At 38.3% G+C, this 15451-nt stretch overlaps 1 protein-coding gene across 4 annotated transcripts in view; it reads left to right on the top strand.

The window, feature by feature from the left end:
* Nucleotides 1-14830, top strand: part of BCKDHB (branched chain keto acid dehydrogenase E1 subunit beta) — a 360230-nt gene extending 345400 nt beyond the window's left edge. Inside the window, exons 12-15 of one of the 4 annotated variants that reach the window (XR_010158080.1) lie at nt 1316-1420; nt 2272-2389; nt 11023-11223; nt 13897-14830. Coding sequence is in view for 1 of the 4 variants with exons in the window: in XM_054686078.2 (XP_054542053.1) it covers nt 11023-11112 (90 nt within the window). In the remaining 3 variants the exon portion in view is untranslated. Of the gene's footprint in view, nt 1-1315; nt 1421-2271; nt 2390-11022; nt 11375-13896 lie in introns of those variants that run through there. The other 3 variants (XR_010158079.1, XR_008548591.2, XM_054686078.2) reach the window with 3 other exon arrangements.
* The last annotated feature ends 621 nt before the right edge of the window (nt 14831-15451 follow it).

Genomic DNA, 15451 nt, shown 5'->3' on the forward strand with positions numbered 1-15451 from the left:
CATTGGCTCTATACAGTCAATCTCAACCCCTCAATCTGGTCATATCTGAAAATATGCCATTCCAGTCAAAGCCTTGGTAAAATAACCAATATCTGTGATGTCAAATAATCCCCAAATCTCAGTGAATTGAAACAAACATCTATTCCTTTCTTATATTACAGTCTTTAGCTATGAATTGGCTATGACTGCTGGCTCCTTTTCAGTTCTGCTCCATGTGTCTTCTTCTGAACCCCAGGTTGCTGGAGTGGTCACAATATGGTACAGTCTGGTGGCAGAGGGGAGAGAGCAAGAGAGAGGTGGAATATGATGATGTCACTTAGATCTTGTATACATGGTTTACATCACATCTGCCCATGTTCCATTGGCTATAGTGTGTCATAGGACCAAGCCCGATTTCAGTGGGGTAGAGATGTATATTCCAATAGGAGGCCCTGCAAATCACATGGCAAAGGCAGGGAATCAATGTTTTCTTACAGGGAAGGGAAGAACAAATACTTGAGAAAAATTATGCAAGCTATCACGATTGCCATTATCTAGTAACCTTCATAATAGAAATGGAGACATGAGTATAGCATTATGCAAACATAATATCTAAACAGTCAACGTAGATGCAGGGGATATAAGAATAAAAAATGATCACTATCAAGTCCCACAGAACTTAAAGGAGAAAAAAAATCACTAATGTAAAAATGCATAATATTCCAGAAAGGATTATGAAATGTTTATTTTATTATTATTTTTAAGAGTCTGTGTGTGTGACAGTTTAACTTTTGTACTCACAGAGGCATTCTTTAGTTCTTCATTCAAAATTTAATTGCTCTTAATTTACTCACAATTCTAAGAGGCAGATTAGAAGCAGAATGTTGTAGGTTGTGGTGGGCATGGAGCACACTGGAGGCAAACAGTAACAAAATGAAGGAAGAAGAGTCAACAGCAAAAGAAGTCTTAAGAATAACTAAATCAAGGATAAATAAAATCTCAGGAAACAGAGCTATCTGGGAGGATTTAGGAACAAATGACTTTGTACAACCTAATACTTCTTAGCATGCAACAAACTATCTTTTCTTCTACAGTTAGTGCCCTGTCTTCTTGTCTGCCACAAATTACATTCCTTCCCACAAGAGAAACATGCATAGATAAAAATCACATGCATTTAGTTGCTGTTTTCAGAAAATCACTATTATAATGCATATGAATATATATCAGTATGGACAGGCCAAGTTATCCTGTAGGAACAAATAACTCCCCAAATTTTGGTGGATGAAAATAATAAAGGTTTATTTCTTTTTCATGCTTCATTTCCAACGTGGTTAAGCGGGAACTGGGGGCTCTGCTCATTATAGTTGCCCACGGCCTCCAGTCAATGAAATTTCCGGCCAATGAAATGCTCTACTGTGACTGAAGCAGCAAAGGGAAGATGGTAAGTTATCCACAGGCACTTAAAGCCCCTGCCTGGAAGTGCTACATGTCACTTCTCACATTTCATAGTCAAAGCAAATCACAAAGCCACTTCAAGGGGCAGGGAAAAACACAGGACCTTTCAAGGAGAGGGAAATGCAATTTCCCTTCTGCCCAAGGGGAAAAATTAGAGATATTTAGGGCATGGCATTAATGACCAGACATATAGGACCACAATGTGAAAAACAGTTCATACACATACCACAGTGTGGTCCTATGTGTCTGGGCCTCCTGAAAATATAGAACAATTTTGTTGGATAGCCTGCCTGACTCTGAGCAAGGAGATATTCTTATGTCCCCTATATCTATTTTGACTGTTTATGATATTATATTTGCATAAAGCCCTGAGGAAATGAGACACTGTGTTGGTGAGGTTTGATGGGGCATGATAGATAAAAAGGAGTAGTGTGGGGTGTGCGATGGGGGAATCCTGTGAACATCCTCAGCTCTGGGGAGGTTGTAAGTTCCCAAAGTGCTGAGGATTGTAGTGCATTATTTTCCTGATCTCTTCCTGTTCTTCCTGCTTTATTTAGAGAGTTAGGTATTCGGCAAGTTTCTTGTATTTCCTTCTCCCCTCCATTTTCATTCTCTTCTTCTAATACTGCCTAGAATAAGTGGTTCTTCACTCTGCTTCACACTGCTGCCTTGTTTTTCCACAAGCAGAACCCTGAGAAAGGCTCTGCTTATATTTCTTCTTCTTTTAATGTTGCGCCCTGTGACATGAGCATTTGGGTTCACATGCTATGGTATGGATTCTTAAAGGAATATGCTCATACACTCTACCTGACCCAATTTCACTTTAACTTTTTGAAGGGTGGCTTTGAAATCAGAATTGGATGCAGAGGGAGTCCCAGAGGCCAACACTGTGAACATAAGAAGGGAAAGACCAGTTCTGCAAGCACAGATGAAATTTTGAGAAGCAGAGCTACAGGTAATTAGCACATGGTCCCTAGAAAAATAGGCACAATGAGTCGACTAGAAATACACACTGTCTCTTGAGAGCAAAACTTCACAATCAGCACTGGTTCTTCCACAAAGGGTGTTTCTGGGTCATTGTTCTTTCCAACCACAATTAGTCACACTTGTTTTTTACTTGGTGGCTTGACAGAAGATTGGCCACACACTACTGAGGTATGTGAACTTGCTGAGCTGGAAAGTGCTGCTGCTCATATGCATGACCCACTACACTCTTGAGGATCTACACTTTCTGAGTAATGAAGCTGTGGGATTCTCAGGCATGAAATATTGTGGAGGTAATGAGCTGAGTCTTGATACATCTCTTAAATAGTCAGAGCTGCAGACCTCATGGCCTCTGATCTTCCATAGAGATCTGGATAGAGCTGAGTATTGTTTGCAAGGCATTAGATGCTATAACTATCTTTCCAGATGGGTCCCAAGGAGATGAAGGCCCAGAAGATCTGAAAAATATGTGTATGAATTTGTAGGCAAGACCACACAGAATCAGGAGCCCCTCCCTACACTGTCAGACTAGGTCCTCCAAAGTTGACTTTTACGTTCTGCAGTCTAGCCCTGGCTTGTCCTTTCTTATGCCCAACTTGTCCTTCTTAATGACTCTCCATTGTGGTTTGAACTTTCCTGCCCATACATTTGCCTATCAATTTCAACACACTATTCTGATTCTATTTATTCTTTAGAATTGAGCTTTGACCTCATGTTGTCTATGAATCCTGTCTAATCACTTCTGCTGGAAAATGTCTTGCCTCATATTTCCTATTTTACACAGAGACCATTCCGGCCTCCCCTCCCATTTATTTCCTGCATATAGAAGCATCCTGCATTTAACATTGTGAATGTATCTCATGCTCCCATGAGTAATATCCTTAAAGACCAAGACATATGTGTGGGAAGTGAGAGAGGAAGTGTAGAGATGTAAAGATATTTTACATTCTTTTGTGTATTTAAGTTGTCAGCCTAGGTTACCACACCTACTGAAACATAAATAAAATCTCACATCTTCTGGGAAATTCGGGGCCTCCCTCCAAGATTTCTACAAATTCTGGAAGGTTTACAGTCTCCTTTTCATAGCTACCCTCATTACCATTTCCTGTTGGTCCTGAATCTCACACATGTCTCATCTCCTCAAGACTTTACCTTATCTCAGCTTTGAACCTACCTGACTTGGAAACTACTACTGTTCTTGGATTTCCCTGATAATATGGCTCATGTAAGGCATTCATAGTAGCAGACTATGCTGAAATCTTGTAGGGCTTAGACTCCTTTATACCACGCAGTAAAAATAGCATACTAGATATTTCTTTTCTTCACTGTTATTTCAGTACCCGTCAACGGAGAAATTTCTCACTAGCTAACTCCACAAGACATGCACCTATGCAATGGGATATGCCCTACAGGACCGGATCCCTTCCCTGTCTGCATGTTTTCAATCCCACATAAATCTCCCCTTCTGCAATTCTTAAAATCCTTAATTTTTAACAAACGTTTAGCTATCTCTTATCACATTTCCAACGACATTTTAGGTGTCTTGTCTTTCACACCCCAAACAAAGTAGCAGGTCAAGAAGGCAAGCTAAAAAGAAGACCATTGACATTGGAGAGCAGGCATGCTGAGTACTACCTCAGGGGCAGCTGGGACTCAGTAACTGTTCTTTTAAATAACAAACCTTCGCTGGGCGCGGTGGCTCATGCCTGTAATCCCAGCACTTTGGGAGGCTGAGGTGGGTGGATCAGGAGTTTGAGACCAGCCTAGCCAATATGGTGAAACCCCATCTCCACTAAAAATACAAAAATTAGCCTGGGGTGGTGATGGGTGCCTGTAGTCCCAGCTACTCGGGAGGCTGAGGTGGAAGAATCTCTTGAACCCTGGAGGCGGAGGTTGCAGTGAGCCGAGATTGCACCACTGCACTCCAGCCAGGGCAACAAGAGCGAAACTCCATCTCAAAAAAAGAAAAAAAAAAAAACCACCACCAACAAAAACCCTAAAACAACAACACATAGTGCTTTTCACAAAGTAGATATTGGATGTCTATATGTTGAATAAAACAATTGCAACAATAAAATCCAAGGTACTTCCCTGCTCAGGTAAGAGGCTGTGGCTCTGACAAAGCTTTGGGGGTGTCTCTCACCTGCCCCATAATTCCCACTTCCTTTCCTAGCTCCCAGATTTCTGTCTATTGTTGTTAGCTGGTTGCCACTTAATCCCCAGTAAAAGTTTATCTTACAAAGGTGTAAAGCATGTGTAGCACTCCTTTCCGCTTCTCCATCACCTACCAGAAACAAAATAGCCTTCAAGATTCAAAGTAAAGCAGCTAAGCATTTAAGTATGAAGATAATATTTAGCCTGAAGGTCCTGCCAGTTGTCCCTTAAATGCCACTTGCTAAGTGGCTTAATGTACTGTAAGACAGCATCACTTTGGGTACTTGTTAAAAGTGCAGAATCTTACTAGATCACAATCTATGAGGATTCTTACTGCATTCTTAATAAGCTCCTTGAGGGATTCTTATGCTTAAAAGCGTGAAAGCTATAGTGTAAATGCATTCTCATACATGTGTTTCAGAGAAAAAAAGGATTCTTCCCTTCTTAGGACTAGTACATCTTCCGTCTTGATCCTTCTGCCTTCTCATGAAGGAAAATATGAGTTCATTATGCTGTATTGACAGCCAAACACATTTCTGTTTTGTTTTCATGTTGGCCACAATAAACTGTTTTTTTAAATAATAAATCAATTAGACTTATTCATCATAAACAGATTTCTGAACACAACCACTTATATTGTAAACTTATGTGACACACCCCTTTTTCCGATAAGTAGCTAGAGAGTAAACAAGAAGCATACAGATAAATTTGGTGGCATTTTAAATTACATAAGAAAATGAAATAGGAAGTAACCTCAGCTGGAATGTGACTTGCAACTAGAACTACTGAACATGGCATACCTGGTGCGAGCTTGGGACACGTGAGTAGGACTTTCAATGGTCAGCCACCTCTGCTGCCTTTCAGACTTATGCTTTCTTTAGAGGCAAGTCCCTGGACCCTTGAAGTATGGGAATTTAATGCTGACACCAGCAGAAAAATGCCACCCTTCTAGTCCCCTGCAGCTATTGCTTGACTTTCTTGGATTGCAGCAGAACTCACCTCCTCTGCAAATCCTGACCCTGCTGAGTGTGTGAGCTCTGGCAGTGTGTCCAGGCTAAATTGGCACACACTCCCTCCTGTCTGTTTGGGTGAGTCACTGAGTGTTCAGAGCACATTTTCCCTTCATTGGCTGCCAGCTATAGCTATTGGCTCACTCATTCTCTTTGGAACAGCTCAGCACTCCTGTGCTAATGCAATTGCTTGAACTGATGTACAATTGTGTAGAGTCCTGCAGGAAAGCATAAAACTGCTGAAGGCTGAGACCTGTCTCATCTACCGGGAAGTCAGACAAAGATGCTTACCTTGGTTTACTTGTTGCTAACATACTCATCCTATTTGTGGCCCTCTTATGGCTTCCCAGTGTATAGAAACCTCACAAATTGCAAAGACTCAAAAGTGCCAGTGGCCAGGAAATCAAAGACAAATGTTTCCCCTTTCGTCTGTGTCTTAAGATGAGAAACAAAGGGTTTGTATATCTGGAAATATGGGCAATTTTTCTCCTTTTTCTGCTATTCTCAGCACTTGTGTATTTTGGAGTGCATTAGCTGAAGCTTGTATATAGACATAGATTTCACGTAAGTTAACTGTCTTCCTATATAAGCTACTACCTTCATTAAAAGCAGGGAACTATTCTCTTTTGTGTCTATCACAGAACCCAGTTATAGGTTGAGTTCAATGAAGCCTTAGAAAGGCTTGTTGAAAAACTGAATGGGGCAAACTCTCGTAGAAAAGCCAGGAGTGTTGAAGGAAGGACTATTTTGCCAGTCATCTTATTTTTTTCCGCACAATTTCTGCAGATCAAAGGAAGGCTTCACTTATTCTTGGAGAGAAGAAATGCATAATAAATCAGTCTGCAGTAACCTAATTTCACCTCCTGGGTCAAACAAATAGCCAGAATCAAGTTTTAAAGAAAAAGTGTTTGTGGGAATCTGGGCACATGACAGAGGATGGGCATTTTATGTGAATTTGTCCACGTGTATGAATGTCTTAATTTTTCCAGTTATTGTTTAGTGGATGGAAGAAGCAGCAGGAGCTCTGTGAAGGCAGACAGTGTGTATGGTGGTTTAGATCTTGGACTCTGAAGTCAGAGATTCGAAATGGATTCCTGTCTAGGCCACATAAAAACTGAGTGAATACGTGTGACACCACTTAACCTCTTTAAGCCTCAGGTGCTTCATGTATCAAGCATGTGTAATAGAAATCCCTCATGGAGTTGTGGTTAGAGTTAAATGAGATAATTAATGTCAAGTGCTTAGCCAGGTAACTATAGTAATCAATAAATGATAGTTATTATTACTAATAGTGTTTGATTACATGTGGACATTGAGGGATGGGGTGACTGAGACTTATATTCATATATTAATTTGTTTCTAATGTTGACCTGAATTTCTATGTAGTTCACTGTGAGAAAAAAAGAAAAAAAATCACCTGTCATGAACAAAACTAAGCTAAATTTCAATGTCACTAATCATCAGGAAAATGCAAATTATAATTATAATGAGATATTAGTCACACTTGTCAGGATGACTATTATTTAAAAAAACCCACAAAATATAATAAGTGTTGTTGAGGATGTGGAGAAATTGGAACCGTTGTGCAATGTTGATGGGAATGCAAAGTGGTGCAGCCACTATAGAAAACAGTATGGAGGATTCTCAAAAAATAAAAAATAGAACTACCATAGGAGCCAGTGATCTTACTTCTGGGTATTTATCCAAAAGAATTGAAATTAGGATTTCAAAGAGATATTAGCACTCCTGTGTTCACTGCAGCACCATTCACAGTAGCCAAGATGTGGAAACTATCCAAAAGTCCATTGACAAATGAGTAGATAAAGAAAATGTGGTATATACACATAATATAATACCATTCAGCCTTTAACAAGAAGGAAATTCTTTAAGATGCAATAATATGCATGAACCTTGAGAACATTTAGCAAAATAAATAAACCAGCCACCGAAATACAAAGACTGCATGATTCCACTCATATGAAGTATCTAAAATAGTCAAATCCATAGAATCAAAGAAAGCAATGGTGGTTACCAAGGACTGGTGGTGGAGGTAAATAGGGAATTACTAATTATCAGGCATAAAGCTTCAGGCAAGCAAGATGAATCTAGAGATCTGCTGTACAACGTCGTACTTATCATCAACAATGTACTGTATGCTTAAAATTGTGTTGAGGGTAGATATTATATTAAATGTTTTTACCACATTAATAATTTTTTAAAACCTTAAATTAAAATTAAATAGAAGTATTTGGTACACTCTCATTGGCCTATTGTTAATGCTTCACCTTGTGGAAAGTTGGCAACCTGAGAATTTTATGGAAATAGAATTGTTCCATCACTTTTATTTCCAAATATGTAACTGAGGTTCTTACTGACTCTTCCAAAGGTTGAATGTCAAGCTTATGTAACTGCATGGAATTACTCGATGATCTGAGTTATTCCAATTCATTATGACATCTTGGATCCATAAGCCATTTCCAAAGCCATCCCAAATAGATAAAGATCATCTACTGTCAATGGAACTGGAATTTCAGTAAAAAAGGTTGGCAGAAGATACTTTCTTCATGTACTTCCATAGTTTTTGAGGATTGTTCCATATTGAGCTATGAGAGTATTGATTTTACCCCAATGGCTTCCATATTAGAAAAGATGTAAGAAATATCCTTACTAAATATACATTTTTAAGTCTTCAAGATATATCTAAATCATGAAGCAATATTTAACAGCAAGAACCTTTGAACTTTCTGGAAAAAACAAATTTTATTTTTCCAATTGAGATATCACAAGTAATACTGAGCATGTCTTGCACAACTCCAAATCAAAGATAATGTATTTAAGACAATAATAAAATTGTCCATGATATCCTTTAGGAGTAAACGTGGAGAAAACTTTTCTTAATTATAAATGGATATTGCTGAACAAAACAAATACTAATGCAGAGGCACTTGCTTTACATTTCTCAGTGAACTCTATTTGACCTTCACTTTAAGGACACACAGCAGGAAAGCTGTCTGGAATACCCCACCCTAAACAGTGAATAAATTTATTACATCTCTGAGTAAAGAATGCCCAAGCATTGGCTCACAACTTGATAAAGGAAGCAAAACAAAAATAGCCCAAGCCGTTTTTGTTCAGGAAAAGTTCAGTTTTTAGGTTTATCCTCAAAACATTGAAGTTGAAGAGACTTGGAGCTCCCTGACTTAGTGGTATATTTCAGTTATGAATAATAAGAGACATGAAGCATTTGTTACTATTGTAAAAACCTGATGAGTTCTATCCCACAGTGACTCAAAACTCTGCTGAGTTAATACTTTTGGAATAAGACTGATCTTGGCTTGAAATTACACTGAGTTAAGTGGACACTTTTTAGACCTTATCTTTCTCGACTGCTCTGCAAACTTTGACATTGTTGACTGAACTCTTCTCTGTGAAAGTCTTCCTTCTCTGTGAAACTCTTCAGCAGAGCTGAACTCTTCCTTGGCATCTGAGATTCCTCACTCTCAAAGAGATTCTCCACTCTACCTTATGATGGCTCTTGACCAATCTCTTAATAGTTGGTCTTGCTGAGATTTTGTTGTGATCTTGTTAGAATTAAACACTAAACGCATAGTCCCTTGGTGACGTAGTCTATTTATGAGATCAACTGCTACATATGGGATAAAGAATTTAAAAATCAATTATATTCTGAGATCAAAATCTCTATTTCCAACACCTCACTAGATTTTTTTACTTGGATGTTCTTCTGGTATCCCACATTTAATGTGTCCAAACTGAACCCATTATGTTCTGCCCTGCTTCTCCTATTCTTCCTGTTTCCATAAATGCTACCACCTAGTTGCCTCATTCAAAAACCATTCTTGAGTCCACCTTCATTTTTTCCCACAAATAATCAATATCCAAGACTGTGTCTATATTCTAATCCTCTCTCATCTTATCCATATCTGGTCATATTCATTGTCAGTGTCTCAGTTCAGGCTCCCATTGTCTGTTTCTTGATCACTGCCTTAGACTCCTAACTGGTTTTCCCTGACTCTTTTCTCTATGCTTCAGAGTTTTACAAAGTGTTACAAAATAGACATCTGATCATTTCTTTCACCTGATGAAAACTCTCCCCAAATTTGCTATCATCCTAATCATAAAGTCAAACTTGTAAGCAAGTAAAGAAGTCCTGGATGCTCTGATTTCTTTTTATTTTTTAATCTCTCTAGCTTTAGTGTTTTCCATCTTTCCTCTTGTACTCTACCCTATGGCCATATTAAAATACTTGAAGTTGTTCAATGAGCCATTTTCTGTTTTTCCTCTGGGTCTTTGCCTATGCCCTTCCTTCTTCCTGGAATAATCTCTTTGTTGGTCTCATTGTTTGTCTGGCTTCTAATACACAAACAGTTGTCCTTATGATGTAAATGTGGAGAAAACCAACAGATGACAGCAAAATTTACCTGAAAATGAAGCAAAGAAATGAGGAGTTTAAAAGACAGAGAAGAACTGCCTTTAATCAAATGCTTGGAGATTTTGAACTTCTTATATTTTGATTACCAATGTACTTTTTTTTTTTCAAATTTATAAAGGTACTGGATTTTCCTAGCCCTTTCTGTTTATTTCATGTTCCTATCCATAAAAAATAAAAAGTGGTTTGACTATTTTCAAGGCATAAAAGAAAAACAACTATTACCTTTAAGCATATACTATAGCATTAAACACATATTGTCTCTTTTCAATTCTAGGCCTAAGTTAGGAGTTCTTTCTTGTTACTTCTATGAGATCTGATGCATTTATATTTCATGATACTTATGAAAAAATAGTTTCAATGCCTATTTACTTATCTTTCTCCTTCAAGAGTTATTTGAGGGCATGAGCTATATCTTTTCAACATCGTATCCCTAATGTCTTTCTCAATAGTTGGTACATGGTAGGCACTCAACAGATATGTTTTAGAATTAACTAATTAATTGTGGAATTATAACCCAAGAAGAAGAAGATGCTTCAAATATCGTGCATTATTTCAGAGTCACTAAGCATCAGATGAGGATTTCTAGGCAACTTTTCTTAGCTGATGTACCTTCAGCTCATATCCAGACATGGGAATGATAGAGAGATAATAGACAATTAATTTTAGGTTACAGTAGCCACAAACTGGGCCCTGAAAGCACATAGCCAGTGTTTCAGGAGTCTTCTCCGTGCCCTTCTAAGTGAGTATGAGAGAGAACTTTTATGGTTCTTGAAGGCATTATGGCCCCCATAATCTCTGAAGCCAGGGAAATACTTAACTCCACATTCATGGCTTTTGGGAATTCAAGTAGAATCCAGAATGTTGGACCTGATGCTCCATGAATTTGTGGGAATCAAATCAAGGTTGTCAGTGGTTACAGAGTGCCAAGAGGACTTGATATTTCCATAGATTTTCTTCTTCCAAATGAAGCTTGAAATTATTTGTCTATAGTTCTGCCGGAGGCCTCTCCAGATTGTGATGCACTGGGAGCAAGCCACCGTGAACATATCCTCAGGTCTCCAGTCTTCTGCCATCGCATGAAAAATGGAGCTTGTCAAACACGGAGCAGAGCTGAACTTTCTGAATTCCACGGGACAGTTCAGAGTGCTTGGAATGACACCCACCCGCAATTAAAACAAAAAAGAAGGATGAGTAAGTGAGGAACTAAAAATTGCATGTTTCCCTAAATTAGATTTATTTGTAAGCTTTAAGTAAGTGCAAACATATTTCGAATTATCTGTTATGAATTGTGGTTTTGTTATTAAACAGACATTTTGTTTAATTCTTATGTGCAAAGTGAAAAGAGACTTGTTTTGCTGGATTTTTCTTTTTGGTAAGTATTGAATTTTGAAGGGGTACTAGTTTTTCTAGCCAAATTGAAAAATTTCTCAGAATTTAAAGGATACTCCATGTGAGTTCAAGCTGTGTTAGGGTTTGGCTACATATTTTTCTTTGGCAATGAAAAGTATGTTTGATTCTTATGACTTGGTAGACTTCAAACAGGCTCACACACAAACTGTTGTCCTTATAAGGTAGATGTGGAGGAAACCAACAGATGAGAGTGAAATTCATCTCAAAGCAAAGAAGTGAGGAGTTTAAAAGATAGAGAAATGCCTTTGATTAGATTCTCTGAGGTTTTGAGCTTCTAATATTTTGATTTTCAATATACTTTTTTTTTTCCAAAATTTGAAAGGTTCTGGGATTTCTTAGCCCTTGTTGTTTGTTTAAAGTTCCTATCCATAACTAACAGAAAGAAAGTGGTTTGGCTATGTTCAAGGCTTAAAAGAAAAACAGCTACCACCCATAAGCATCTATTATATGCCATAACATTGAACACATATTGTCTCATTTAATTTTCATGGCCTCGTCACACTATAGTATTATCTTCCTCACTTTACATATGGGAATAATGAAACTCAGACAGGTAAAGTGATGTACACAAAGGCATGCAGTTAGTAAGTTTTGGGCCTTGTCCATCTGCTGTTCCCTATGTCTGAAATATTGTGTCCAGCATTCCCTTGGGCTCATTCCTCCTACCTTCCCTACTTTCTTTGAATAACTCCTATATCCTTCAAAGCACAGTCTCTGGTTTTCCACCACCACTCCAGTCTTAGTTAGGTGCCCTCCCACTTTCTACCAGACCGAGTCTGCCTGCATCAAACACAGATTACAAGTACATTGAGTCTCTCTCATCTTTAAATCTTTATTATTCTTCTTCTTCTTTTGAAGTGGAGTCTCACTCTGTCACCCAGGCTGGAGTGCAGTGGCGCGATCTTGGCTCACTGCAACCTCTGCCTCCTGGGTTCAAGTGATTCTCCTGCCTCAGCCTCCTGAGTACTGGGACCACAGGCACGTGTCACCACGCCCAGCTAATTTTTTTGTATTTTTAGTAGAGATGGGGTTTCACCATATTGGTCGGGCTGGTGTTGAACTCCTTAGCTCATGATCCACCCACCTCGGCCTCCCAAAGTGCTGGGATTGCAGGTGTGAGCCACTGCACCCAGCCTCATCTTTAAATCTTTAGTGATTCACTTAGCTCTATTAATTATTATTTGTGAAATAAAATTTTAAATTAGTAACTTCCTTAGAATTTCTATGAATAATTGCTCCATTGCCTTATCTGAAAAGAAAACCTTAATATCTAATAAAAATTCCTCTCCTCAGTCTTGCCCAATGGAGGCCATTCACTGAACAGTTGAAAGGAGACTGCTTGCCCTTTATTCCTCACACTTCTTTCATACTATTCTTCCAACATAACCATTAAATTTCACCTCAGAAGAAAGGCCACAATATTCATTATACTACTCTTCCACATTTGCAGTACATCTTAGTTTCTGTATTCTAGGATAGTGAAGATAGAGCCTCAGGTAAGAATTAAGGGCTAGTGCTTTATTGGGAGTTAAATCCCAGGAGAGTGAGAACAAGAGAAAAGGTAAGTCGTGCAGCCAAGAAAGGTGAAGCATTACCCCTCCGTTGGCTTCTTCACAAAGCAGGGCAAAGAGCACCTACTGTTATTTGGTAGGTGCCTACACTCAGTCATACAGGACTTCTTTATGCAGGCTGATTGGAGAAAGTAAGACAGAGGAAATTGAGCTGCCCAGTTTTTTTCCCTGCCTCTCTTTGGCCAAGATAGCACCAGAGAGTGTTAACTACCTTGCATTCCAGTTTGGGTCATTCAGCTCCTTTAGCAGCCTCCTGGGAAGCCAGATGCACTCCCTGTGGTGGCATTTCCCCAAATCTAGAAGAGATGAGAGGAGTCAGAGGCTGTGGGCTTAAAGTGGTTAGTTTTAAAAGGCTGACTGCATAGCCCTGCATTGGTAGTGGAAGTGAAGTAAGCTGCTGAAAATTGAAACAGGTAAACCTGAGAAACTCAGAAGGGGCATATGAATCCATACAGACATACTTCCACCTCGTACATCTGATTTATTTCTCTTTTTACACCATTTTCTGTCACAAATCTCACAGCTTTCCAAACTATAGTACAACTGGTCAAAATGTCTGAATGTTGTATACCAGGAAAATATGCTGGCAACTCAACCACAGCACAAGTCTAAAATCAAATTTTCTAATACTGTTCTGTCAAAACATTTTCCTTCTCTGATTTTTGTCATTTCTCTTCATGGAGACATGAATGCTTGTATTAACTTAGGTTGAAACATCAGAACTTCAGAGTTATCTCTGATTCCATCCCTCCTTCCACCCATAGGCAAAGCCCATCATGTAAACATATTAGCAATCTCTCAGTAGTGATGAGGATACTCTCTGGCACAAATTGCACATTTAGCAAGAGTTTGAATAAAATAAATAAATCTGTTTGCTTTTCAGTTTGCTGCTACATTTGTGTGGGAAGTGCTGCTTGCCGATAGGGAAGTAGGAGAGGAAATAAGGAAAACAATAAACCAAGTACAGTTTTGCAAATACCCAGACACATTGGATGGACACAGAAGCTTTCACTGGGAGATTATGAAGGGTAGATGCTTTGTGTCTCCATTGCCTCCTGTGATGTGACCTCACATTACAAGCCACTGTGGTTGGAACTGCTGGCAAAATGGAACGAACCAGGAAGAACATCAAAGGAGAGTTTTAAAAGGATATGAAATGTATTAATTTGTCATAATTATCTACTTTTGATAGAAGAATCTCAGAGGTACTTAAGTTGATGTCTTGGACCTTCAGTCCAGTGCTGACATCTTGTAAAATGTCTTAAGTTCCTACCAGGTAATTTCTGCTTTCTGTCACAAAGCAGGAGAGAAGTTCCAGGAGGAAGTCATGTATTTTTCTCATCTTTAGGTATATTATATGTATACCCCATATTTCCCTATATTATACTTACACATATATTTATGTTACACTTTCTATTTCTCTTATTTACGTACATTATTAACAAAAAATTTTTGGAAGATTGTAGAAATAAGACATGTAGGCATTTGAAATTTTATGAGAAAGAGCATGTCAGATTTGGGAGTTAGGGATTTTTAGACATTGCCATAAGAGGTAAGTAAATGCTGACACCTTGCCTATAGTTAATAAAAATATATTATACATTTGAAGTTTTCTAAGAGAATAGATTTAAAATTTTCTCACTATACACACATACAATATATATATAACTATGTTAGGTGATTAACGTTAATTAGCTTGATTATGGTAATCATTTCACAACATAGACATATATCAAAACATCACATTGTATGCTTTGAATACATACGATTTTTATTTGTCAACCATTCCCCAATAAAGCCGGAAAAAACAAGACTTCATTCCAACTGTCAAAATCTACTTCTCAGGGACCTACTCCAAGGGAGTCGCCATTCCTTCATTTTATTATTAAATTGCTTCTTCATAGAAAACCTATCTTTGGTGAAAAAATTAGACTCCAGAAATGATATTTTGCCAGAAACATCTCTAAAAGCCTTTTTATCTCCCTGATGAACTCAATGTAGCTATGGAAATTCGAATTCCCTATCTGGGGTCAGTTTCAGAAATGTGTTTATTTATGTGCTTCGAATTGACTTATCAACTAATGAACCAAGAAACAATTTTTCTTTTGGCTGTGTTTTAAAAGGGTCTTGCTCAAATTTTAAAGGTTAGGGCATTTTAGAGTCAGATTTGTTTCATAATTTTTCTATGTAACATATTCACTTCCCATTAAAATGTAATTTTCCCTACCAATAAGGTGTTAGGCTTCTGATCCCTCAGGGGAACTGTGGTTGACATGAGCATTACCTCATCCAAATGTATGTTCCCAGTGAACCTGTCATCGAGTGGACTTGATGCCTTAATTTTTTCCTTTTGTAGCAAGATGCCTAACTGGTTACTTATGCAAGCATTGTTAGTGAAATTAGGGGGAGTAAGGGTAATAAAAAATGTATGGAAATTA

Source organism: Pan troglodytes, chromosome 5, assembly GCF_028858775.2.
Source record: "Pan troglodytes isolate AG18354 chromosome 5, NHGRI_mPanTro3-v2.0_pri, whole genome shotgun sequence".
Classification (NCBI taxonomy): domain Eukaryota; kingdom Metazoa; phylum Chordata; class Mammalia; order Primates; family Hominidae; genus Pan; species Pan troglodytes.